General features: G+C 46.1%; 1 protein-coding gene across 1 annotated transcript in view; it reads left to right on the top strand.

The window, feature by feature from the left end:
• Positions 1 to 12,051, top strand: part of LOC110497396 (deoxycytidylate deaminase) — a 43,754-nt gene that overhangs the window by 17,489 nt on the left and 14,214 nt on the right. The window contains 2 exon segments of the mRNA XM_036954336.2: positions 3,924 to 4,017; positions 4,019 to 4,035. Coding sequence (XP_036810231.2) covers positions 3,924 to 4,017; positions 4,019 to 4,035 — 111 coding nt within the window.

The raw sequence follows: 12,051 nt of genomic DNA, 5'->3' as shown, positions 1-12,051 counted from the left end.
GTTAGCAAAGCTAGGTGACGAATCACTTATTTCCCCTAATCTCTTTCTCTCCCACTCTTTCTGGCCAATGGGTCTCTCTCTCTCTCTCTCTCTCTCCCCTCTTCCTCGCTCTTACGCTCTCTGCTCTGCATCCTCTTCTCGTTACAAAAATATAATGAGGTTCTTTCTATCTTCAAGCACAAGATTTCTTCTTCTCCTCATCTCCCATCCAGGGGTATCTTAAAAGCCCTCTTAGGGTTGCCACTATCCAGGTCCTTGTCTACATTTGCTGCCCAGGTCGTAGCATGATGCTAGACACAATGTGAAGGGTTTTTCACAAGGCAATTTCATTGTGAAACTGGGTAAAGGAAGAGAAAAAAAAACCTCTTAAAAAAAAACAACATGTCTAATCATCTTCAAAGGGAAATAATTGGCCATAATAAAGGCTGTAATATGCAATTACAAGGAACAGCAGTCTTCTTAGCCAAGACCTCTCCTCTCACACACACACACACACACACACACACACACACACACACACACACACACACACACACACACACACACACACACACACACACACACACACACACAACATCGCTCTTGTTCAGAAAGTCTCGCTCATGGTTACTGGGGATAATTGCCCTCTACCTGGGAAGGCCATTCTGGTTTCAAGTAACTCTGCAGCTAATTGGGACCACAAAAGGCTTTTGTGAGGTCCACATTTTTAGTCAATTTTAGGAGCAGTTTTAAAGGGGGGGGGGGGGGGGGGGGGCTGTTGGATCACACTGCGGATCAGTGTTCATTTACGCTATTCACCAGTGACTGTAATGGTAACTACCACTGTTCTAATAGTAACTGAGACCAGTGACTGTAATGGTAACTACCACTGTTCTAATAGTAACTGAGATCAGTGATTGTAATGGTAACTACCACTGTTCTAATAGTAACTGAGACCAGTGACTGTAATGGTAACTACCACTGTTCTAATAGTAACTGAGACCAGTGATTGTAATGGTAACTACCACTGTTCTAATAGTAACTGAGACCAGTGACTGTAATGGTAACTACCACTGTTCTAATAGTAACTGAGATCAGTGATTGTAATGGTAACTACCACTGTTCTAATAGTAACTGAGACCAGTGACTGTAATGGTAACTACCACTGTTCTAATTGTAACTGAGACCAGTGACTGTAATGGTAACTACCACTGTTCTAATAGTAACTGAGATCAGTGATTGTAATGGTAACTACCACTGTTCTAATAGTAACTGAGACCAGTGACTGTAATGGTAACTACCACTGTTCTAATAGTAACTGAGACCAGTGACTGTAATGGTAACTACCACTGTTCTAATAGTAACTGAGATCAGTGACTGTAATGGTAACTACCACTGTTCTAATAGTAACTGAGACCAGTGACTGTAATGGTAACTACCACTGTTCTAATAGTAACTGAGACCAGCGACTGTAATGGAAACTACCGCTGTTCTAATAGTAACTGAGATCAGTGACTGTAATGGTAACTACCGCTGTTCTAATAGTAACTGAGACCAGTGACTGTAATGGTAACTACCACTGTTCTAATTGTAACTGAGACCAGTGACTGTAATGGTAACTACCACTGTTCTAATAGTAACTGAGACCAGTGACTGTAATGGTAACTACCACTGTTCTAATAGTAACTGAGACCAGTGACTGTAATGGTAACTACCACTGTTCTAATTGTAACTGAGACCAGTGACTGTAATGGTAACTACCACTGTTCTAATAGTAACTGAGATCAGTGACTGTAATGGTAACTACCGCTGTTCTAATAGTAACTGAGACCAGTGACTGTAATGGTAGCTACCACTGTTCTAATAGTAACTGAGACCAGTGACTGTAATGGCAACTACCGCTGTTCTAATAGTAACTGAGACCAGTGACTGTAATGGTAACTGCCACTGTTCTAATAGTAACTGAGACCAGTGACTGTAATGGTAACTACCACTGTTCTAATAGTAACTGAGACCAGTGACTGTAATGGTAACTACCACTGTTCTAATAGTAACTGAGATCAGTGATTGTAATGGTAACTACCACTGTTCTAATAGTAACTGAGACCAGTGACTGTAATGGTAACTACCACTGTTCTAATAGTAACTGAGATCAGTGACTGTAATGGTAACTACCACTGTTCTAATAGTAACTGAGACCAATGACTGTAATGGTAACTACCACTGTTCTAATAGTAACTGAGACCAGTGACTGTAATGGTAACTACCACTGTTCTAATAGTAACTGAGACCAGTGACTTTAATGGTAACTACCACTGTTCTAATAGTAACTGAGACCAGTGACTGTAATGGTAACTACCACTGTTCTAATAGTAACTGAGACCAGTGACTGTAATGGTAACTACCACTGTTCTAATAGTAACTGAGACCAGTGACTGTAATGGTAACTACCACTGTTCTAATAGTAACTGAGATCAGTGACTGTAATGGTAACTACCACTGTTCTAATAGTAACTGAGACCAGTGACTGTAATGGTAACTACCGCTGTTCTAATAGTAACTGAGACCAGTGACTGTAATGGTAACTACCGCTGTTCTAATAGTAACTGAGACCAGTGACTGTAATGGTAACTACCACTGTTCTAATAGTAACTGAGACCAGTGACTGTAATGGTAACTACCACTGTTCTAATAGTAACTGAGACCAGTGACTAACATTAAACAGTGCTCAGGATAATATCTTATCGTGTTCCCCACCGAAGACATGCTGCCATGACAACTGTTTGTCACAAATTCTCCAAGTTAACCATCCCTCGGCTCTCTCTCTCTCTCTCTCTCATGAGTTCTGCCTGCTTGCTGTGAGCGCAGTGGACCAACGTGCATGTCGTGCCGTGCCGTGCTCTGATGTTGTGCCAAAGCAAATCTGCCGCAGTAGCGGGTGGCGGCATGGTTGGCTGGCTGGCATGGGGCTAGTGGTGGGGGGGGGGGGGTATGGTAATCACACTACAGTTTGGGGGTTGGCGGGTGTGCTCTGTAATCGGCCACCGTTGCTGATAGGGGGCAATTCATTTCCCGTAATTAACGTTAGGAAGGAGTCATTTTATGGCTGCCAGGGTGGAGGGGAGAGGAGGCATCTGTTCACTCTCAGTGCATCACTTTCCACTGGACAATGGGAATTAAGGTCTGTATTGAGTCTCGGTGGAATTGCTGAACTAGAATCAGTTTAGCCTTTTTCAGATCAATGAATGAGCTTATATGGACCGAGGGGACCTGATCCTAGACCAGTGAATTTTTTTATGTGGCTGTTGGAACTAGGAAACCTGTATCGTCTGCATATAAATGTCTCTTTTGATTCACTGCCACCCCTGGTGTGTTGACCAGATTTTCACTCTTCCTCCCCCTCTTCCTCCCCCTCTCTCTACCTCCCCCCCCTCTCTACTCTCTACCTCCCCCTCTCTCTTCCTTCCCCCTCTCTTCCTTCCCCTCTCTCTTCCTCCCCTCTCTCTTCCTCCCCCTCTCTCTTCCTCCCCCTCTCTCTTCCTCCCCCTCTCTCTTCCTCCCCCTCTCTCTACCTCCCCCCTCTCTACTCTCTACCTCCCCCTCTCTCTTCCTCCCCCTCTCTCTTCCTCCCCCTCCCCCTCTCTCTTCCTCCCCCCTCTCTCTACCTCCCCCCTCTCTACTCTCTACCTCCCCCTCTCTCTTCCTCCCCCTCTCTCTTCCTCCCCCCTCTCGCACCTCCCCCCCTCTCTACTCTCTACCTCCCCCTCTCTCTCTCCCTCCCTCCTTCCCCCCCTCTCTCTACCTCCCCCCCTCTCTACTCTCTACCTCCCCCTCTCTCTCTCCCCCTCTCTCTCCTTCTCCCTCCCTCCCTCCCTCCCCCTTTCTCTACCTCCCCCCCCTCCCCCCCCCCCCTCCCCCTCTCCTCTCCCTCTCTTCTACTCCAGTGTGCCATGCGGAGCTGAATGCGATCATGAATAAGAACTCAGCGGACGTGAAGGGCTGTTCCATGTACGTGGCTCTGTTCCCCTGGACCGAGTGCCACCATCATCCAAGCAGGTGGGACCCCCCCCCCCCCCCCACACACACTCACACACACGCAGATGAGACCCCTCCCTCTCCTTCACCCATCCCTCTGTTCTGTCATTTTTGTTCTCCATTTCCAAACAGGTGAGCCTCCTCCCACCTGTTGCCTTCCCCTCCTCACAACCCGCCTTTGCTTTCTCACCCTTCACTTCCCTTTTCATCCCCCCTTTGTGCACCTTTCTCTCACCCACCCCGTCCAGGACCAGACACCCCTCGCCCGCACCTTTGGTGTTGTCCTGTTTCTTCTCTCCGCATTCCTATTTTCTTCCTTCGTTCGTGCTCTTCCCGTGTTGCACTCCTCCTCCTCCTCTCTTTCTACACCTCTTCACACACACACACACTCCCCCCTCCTCTCGTCCTTGACTCAGCTAGTCACAGCGAGACGCCTCTCCTCCTCTTCCACTAAACACATCACCTCTTTCCTATCTTTTCTCCCTCTATACATCCCGGTTGACAACCACAAAGCATGTCAGTTTAGCTCACATTGTGTTTAGCCTAAGTGCCATACAGTGTTCCCTCTGTGCAGTATGAGTTATGCAGGTGTTAGACGATCTGTGTGCCGTGGTACGGTCTGCGTGCCGTGGTACGGTCTGCGTACCCTGGTACGGTCTGCGTGCCGTGGTACGGTCTGCATGTCAAGGTGATTCTGTTAGACAGAATGCTCGGCGAGGGAGCGACGTCACACTGGGGATTGGGGACGACCCCCCCCCCCCCCCCCCCCCCCATGGAACAAGGTTTCAAGGGGGGTGGTGCAACCCGTACCCTTACCCCTCTTGTTGCTCCCCCCCCCACTTACGATAGGAAACATTATTATACTCCGCAACCTCCGCTTTTTTCAAACATAGCAACACGAACGGCAAGCACAGCTTTTTTCCCTCTTTCGATCCTTCTCCTTCGCTCCCTCTCTACTGCTTTCTGCCCTCCCTCGAAAAACTTTCCTTCCCCCGTTATCTTCCCACAACCCCCTGCTGTTGCTCCTTAGGCAAGAGGCCCTCCTGGAGCTGCATACCGAAGTGAGACACACACAGGCACACACACACACACACACACACACACACACACACACACACACACACAGCTATATATACTGACATGTATGCAGGCATGCATACACACACTCATAGTTCAGACACACTCCTACACACACTATTTCACTCTGATCACAAATGGGTCTTGCCAGGCCCTCTTCTCTCCCCGGCACAGTGGGGTGTATAAGCTCCATCTCCAGGCTCCTACTTCATTAAGGAGGGAGTTTATACACACACAGACACACACACACACACTTTTTGTTCACCTGCACCTTCAAGAGGAGAGAAGGAAACTGAACAGCAACAAGCCAACCTAATTTGTGATGCAGTTTCAACCTGGCTTGTCAAACGCTTAGCAACAAGTGCCATGTTTCACAAAGGTGGCGTGTGATGACTGTTCACTCCGCCCCGCCTCTAGAAAAATCTATTTTTTTTTCCCTCTGCTTCTGTCTTACTAATTATCTTTCTCTCCCTTTCTCTCGCTCTCTCATATCTATCCTTCTCACTGTCATAACAGCATGATGAGAATCAGAGGGTTTAACAATAGATGTGTTTGCTATTTACCGTGAAACGTGTCAGTGAATCCGATAGGCCTACGGAAGGCCGTTGGGCTCAATTCCACAGCGCTCCTTAGCGCTGCACCTGTTCGTCTGGTTTTAATCTCTCACTCTAGAAATGGGCTTATTTCCATTCTGCCTTGATTACAACTTCTCCATTTGTGGGGTCAGAGTGCGTTTGAACCTCAACCTAGGGAATAGGTTAAAGTATGGTCTGACCGAGTGGGCCGTGCTCTCGCTCTCTCTCTGTGTGTGTGTGTGTGTGTTTGTGTGTGTGTGCGCCGCTCTGTCCGGTCGTTTGTGTGTTTAATAAATGCGCCTCATGTACCGACGAACAGAACGGCTCAGCTCTCTAAGAACGGGAAGGGATCCTCCGAGTCCTTTAAAAATGTTTTTTTATTAAGTAACGCTTGCAAGGCCTTGAACGGTAGCCCCTCGGCCCCTCAACGTGTGTGTGCGCGCGCGCCCTGAACGAAACCCTCTTGGCCTCTCAATACACAGGCTCTTCAGATGAGAGATGGAGGGGAAAAAGAGGTCTACTCTTCTGGCTTTAGGGGGCACTGTGGTCTTCTCATTCTCACCGCTCCCCCCTTCGTTTCCTCTCGGTCTCCAGCAGGCCACCCGTTCAGTCAACGTTTGAACAAATCTCTCAGTTGGCTTTTATTTTTGGACTGGAGTTCAAATGAGTTGCGCTGCTTCTCAGTAACCGTGTGGAGCCCCCCAGAACTCTCTCTCCCTCCAATCTCTTTCCACCTTTTTATCGTTCGCTTTTCTATTTCAATCATTCTGTTTTTCTCCCATTTCTCCCTGGCACACTTTTATTCACCCAATTACTTACTTTGACTCACTCCTCTCTCCTCCTTTCCTCCACCCCCCTCTCTCTCCACCCCCCTCTCTCTCTCTCCACCCACCCTGTTACCAGACGGTTAATAGTACGTAACTGTCTTGTTATTTACACTATAAATCCTCAAATCAGCCTCCTATTATATTCTCAGCCGGTCTCAGTTCTAATGTGAAAAAGCTGCTGCTGTGGTCCGGCCTGACTCCCACGCTGGCAGCGCTGTGGTACGGCCTGACTCCCACGCTGGCAGCGCTGTGGTCCGGCCTGACTCCCACGCTGGCAGCGCTGTGGTCCGGCCTGACTCCCACGCTGGCAGCGCTGTGGTCCGGCCTGACTCCCACGCTGGCAGCGCTGTGGTCCGGCCTGACTCCCACGCTGGCAGCGTTGTTACGTCTTTAATACTGAGAGCTGTGTTGGTGTTGGGCGCCATTTTGAATTGAGGAGTCATTATCCATCTTAAGATCATTGTACAGAAAATGAAGAATGTTTGTGTTGACGAGCAGGCGGCACTGTCCTAACACCTAGCAGGTTATCCGTCCTCTGAGTCTACGTAGCTAATTCACTGGTTGCCCCTCTTCACCCCTCTCCTCCCAGCAGCCTCGCTCCCATTGTATTCCCTTGAGCTAATCTGGAGGCCTTTTGTTGCTTCCCTAATCCCATTGGAATGCTCCTCCATAGTGTGTGTCCCTCTCCTGTTTATCACTGGCTCATTACAAGACCTGCTATTGTAAGTCACTTGAAATAAAAAATCAAATAACATTTTATTTGCCAAATACAACTGTTCTGGACTTAACTGTGAAATGCTTGCTTACAACTCCTCACAACAATGCAGAGTTTAAAAATAAAATGGTAACGAGGAATAAAATACACAAGAATGGAGCTACATACAGTTGGAGTCGGGAAGTTTACATACACCTTAGCCAAATGCATTTAAACTCAGTTTTTCACAACTCCTGACATTTAATCCTAGTAAAAAGTCCCTGACCTACAGTTAGGATCACCACTTTATTTTAAGAATGTGAAATGTCAGAATAATATTAGAGAGAACGATTTCTTTCTTTCATCATATTCCCAGTGGGTCAGAAGTTTACATACACTCAATTAGTATTTGGTAGCATTGTCTTTAACTTGGGTCAAATGTTTCAGGTAGCCTTCCATAAGCTTCCCACAATAAGTTGGGTGAATTTTGGCCCATTCCTCCTGACAGAGCTGGTGTAACCGAGTCAGGTTTGTAGGCCTCCTTGCTCACACACGCTTTTTCAGTTCTGCCCAAAAGTGTTTTATAGGATTGAGGTCAGGGCTTTGTGATGGCCACTCCAATACCTTGACTTTGTTGTCCTTAAGCCATTTTGCCACAACTTTGGAAGTATGCTTGGGGTCATTGTCCATTTGGAAGACACATTTGCAACCAAGCTTTAATTTCCTGACTGATGTCTTGAGATGTTGCTTCAATATACCCACATAATTTTCCTGACTCATGATGTCATCTATTTGTTTAAGTGCACCAGTCCCTTATGCAGCAAAGCATCCCCACAACATGATGCTGCCACCCCGTGCTTCACAGTTGGGATGGTGTTCTTCAGCTTGCAAGCCTCACCCTTTTTTCCTCCCAACATAATGATGGTCATTATGGACAAACAGTTCTATTTTTGTTTCATCAGACCAGAGGACATTTCTCCAAAAAGTACAATCTTTGTCACCATGTGCAATTGCAAACCGTAGTCTGGCTTTTTTATGGCGGTTATGGAGCAGTGGCTTCTTCCTTGCTGACTCGTTTTACTGTGGATATAGATACTTTTCTACCTGTTTCCTCCAGCATCTTTACAAGGTCCTTTGCTTTTCGCACCAAAGTAAGTTAATGTGTAGAAGACAGAACTCGTCTCCTTCCTGAGCGGTATGATGGCTGCGTGGTCCCATGGTGTTTATACTTGCGTACTATTGTTTGTACAGATGAACGTGGTACCTTCAGGCATTTGGAAATTGCTCCCAAGGATGAACCAGACTTGTGGAGGTCTACAATTTTTTGGCTGATTTCTTTGGGTGGGATTTTCCTATTATGTCAAGTGAAGAGGCACTGAGTTTGAAGGTAGACCTTGAAATACATCCACAGGTATACCTCCAATTGGCTAATTGATATCATTTGAGTCAATCAGAAGCTTCTAAAGTAATTACATTTTCTGGAATTTTCCAAGCACAGTCAAACGTATGTGAACTTCTGACCCACTGGCATTGTGATAGATTATTTCACGATCTGTAAACAATTGTTGAAAAGAATAAATTACGTGTGTCATGCACAAGTAGATGTCCTAACCGACTTGTCAAAACTAGTTTGTTAACAAGAAATCTGTGGAGTGGTTGAAAAACTAGTTTTAATGACTCCAACCTAAGTGTATGTAAACTTCTGACTTCAACTGATTTGGCTGTTGATGACAGGTGTATAAAATCAAGAACACAGCCATGCAATCTCCACAGCCCATTGGCAGTAGAATGGCCTTACTGAAGAGCTCAGTGACTTTCAACGTGGCAAGTCAGTTTGTCAAATTTCTGCTCTGGTAGAGCTGCCCCGGTCAACTGTAAGTGCTGTTATTGTGAAGTGGAAATGTCTAGGAGCAACAACAGCTCAGCCACAAAGTGGTAGGCCGCACAAGCTCACAGAACGGGACTGCTGAAGCTCGTAGCGCGTAAATATTGTCTATCCTCAGTTGCAACACTCACTACAGAGTTCCAAACTGCCTCTGGAAGCAACCTCAGCACAATAACTGTTTTGTCGATAGCTTAATGAAATGGGTTTCCATGGCCGAGCAGCCGCACACAAGCCTAAGATCACCATGCGTTGGCTGGAGTGGTGTAAAGCTCGACGCTGTTGGAGCAATGGAAACGCGTTCTCTGGAGTGATGAATCTCGCTTCACCATCTGTCAGTCTGATGGACAAATCTGGGTTTGGGGGATGAAAGGAGAACGCTACCTGCCCAAATGCAGTGCCAACTGTAAAGTTTGGTAGAGGAGGAATAATGTTCTGGGGCTGTTTCATGGTTCAGGCTAGGCCCCTTAGTTCTAGTGAAGGCATATCTTATCGCTACAGCATACATTCTGTGCTTCCAACTTTGGGGCAACATTTTGAGGAAGGCCCTTTCCTGTTTCAGCATGACAATGTACCCGTAAACAACGTGAGGTCCATACAGAAATGGTTTGTCGAGATCGGTGTGGAAGATTTTGACTGGCCTGCACAGAGCCCTGACCTAAACCCCATCAACCACCTTTTGGGATGAATTGGAACGCCGACTGTGAGCCACACTTAATCGCCCAACATCAGTACCCGAACTCACTAATCCTTGTTTCTGCTTCAATGTTCCAACATCTAGTGGAAAGCCTTCCCAGAAGAGTGGAGGCTGTTATAGCAGCAAACAGGGACCAACACCATATTTATGGCCACGATTTTGGAATTAAATGTTTGACGAGAAGGTGTCCACATATTTTTGGTCATGTAGTGTATATACATTAAGGCAGGGTGAAGTGGCTAGGCATCAGGATAAATAATACAATAAAGAACAGCGTAGCAGTAGCTTTCCGCTAGATGTTTATTTATTTTGACATCATTTGTGTGTGCGCGTATGTAGTTAATGTGTGTGGGAGTGTCAATGTAGTGTATGTGTGTGTATACACTGTTCTCTCCATGACAAAGACTGACCAGGTGAACGCTACAATCACTTATTGATGTCACTTGTTAAATCCACTCGGTGTAGATGAAGGTTAGGAGTCTGGTTAAAGAATGATTTTTAAGCCTTGAGACGTGCCATTCGGGGGGGGGGGGGGGTAGAACAGTTTCAAGTCTCCCAACGTTAAAGTCTCCGCCCACCAAAAATGCTTCTTCTGGGTGAGCAGTTTCTGTTTATGGCCCCATACAGTTTGACAGCTGTGATAATTACAAATTAGAACTCTCTTGGTAGGTCAAAGGGTCTGCAGCTTACAATGACCATATACCAGGTGAGCAAAAGCTAGAGATTTCCTTCACACTTGAAGCAGCAGAACCAGTTACTTTATAAAAGTTACATTTCTGTAAGACACATAATGTTGCAGCTTTTCAAGTCTCTCTGATAGGAGACTCTCGAACGGAGCTCATCCATGTTATTCTCAAGTGATTTGCCAGTCGAACGGAAGGCAGCGCCGTTCGGTTTTCACTTCGCCTCAATTTCACCAGGGCTCCACCTCGTCTCCCACGTCTATGCCTGCAGCGTTTTGGTAGCCCACGGAAACAAAGGAACAGGGTTCGGTATGAACAGTGGAACAGCTGAGTCGGGAGTTGAAGTCAAAATCTAGGTTAGTAGCTGTCGATCTGATGTCCAGAAGTGCTTCGGCGGTCATGTGTGACAATAATATGAAGTTTCTGTACAAAAAAAAAGATAATCACGGTAGAAGTCACTATATAGTAAAGTTGGGTTGGAACTCGTAAGATGATGCCCGTCCTTCCACTTAGCCCTAACGAGAGGCCGCTTTCTTCCTCACTTCGGATTTCCCTTGCCTTTTCTCTCTCTCCTCTTTCTCATTTGGTCTCTCGACTGCCACGTATTAGCTCCCCCCCCTCCTTTTTTCTGTTACTTTCCTTGCCTGATATTCCTCTCTTTTCCTCGCTCTCTCCTTCACTCTCTTTTCTTTCCGTAGCTGGTCAAAAGGATGCGTAAAACATGGATTTATGGGAGCCTCCTCAGTCTATTGGGCTTGGACTGACTCCCCAGCGCCTGCCTGCCATCCTTCTCTGCCATCTTGTAACTTTGGGCTCACGCTGGCGAGGGGCCGAGCATGTCTGTCACAGGCACACGCTCTCAGGCATTCACCCGCACACACACAAACTCTCTGTGTCTGTCACCAACTTCCACTGGAGTGGGCTAATTTTGAAATGTTTCAAAGTTTTAGTCTGGTCCCAAATGGCTAGCTACCCTACCCTCCTCCCTCTCTTTTGAGTTACTTAAGCTGCCCTCCCGTCCACTTAAGTCACTGTTGTGGAACGTTCCAGAATGTTGCGTTTTTTACAACTCAAACTGCCTCTGAGTTTTCCATCCCATTCATGACTGGTCACTAGTATTAGTTACATAACAACAATATCAAATAACATTTGATTTGTCACATGTGCCGAATTAGACGGGTCTAGACTTTTACAAGCCCTTCCCAACAATGCAGAGTTAAAAATAAGAGTGTTTAAAGCTGTCATCAAGGCAAAGGGTGGCTACTTTGAAGAATCTATAATATAACATTTATTTTGATTTGTTTAACACAATTTTTGGTTACTACATGATTCCATAGGTGTTATTTCATAGTTTTGATGTCTTCACTATTCCACATTGTAGAAAATAGTAAAAAAGAAAAACCCTAGAATTAATAGGTGTCCAAACTTTTGACTGGCACTGTGTGTGTATGCATGTATGTGTATACACACTACCGTTCAAAAGTTTGGGGAACTTAGAAATGTCCTCGTCCATTAAAATAACATTAAATTAATCAGGAATACAGTGTAGACATTGTTAATGTTGCTGGCCTTCTAGGCAGAGTTCCTCCAGTGACTGTGTTC

The sequence above is a fragment of the Oncorhynchus mykiss genome, chromosome 19 (assembly GCF_057628025.1).
Source record: "Oncorhynchus mykiss isolate SJ-2025 chromosome 19, ASM5762802v1, whole genome shotgun sequence".
NCBI lineage: Eukaryota > Metazoa > Chordata > Actinopteri > Salmoniformes > Salmonidae > Oncorhynchus > Oncorhynchus mykiss.
The sequence above is the reverse complement of the archived record's forward strand: the minus strand, read 5'-3'. Positions and strand labels throughout refer to the sequence as shown.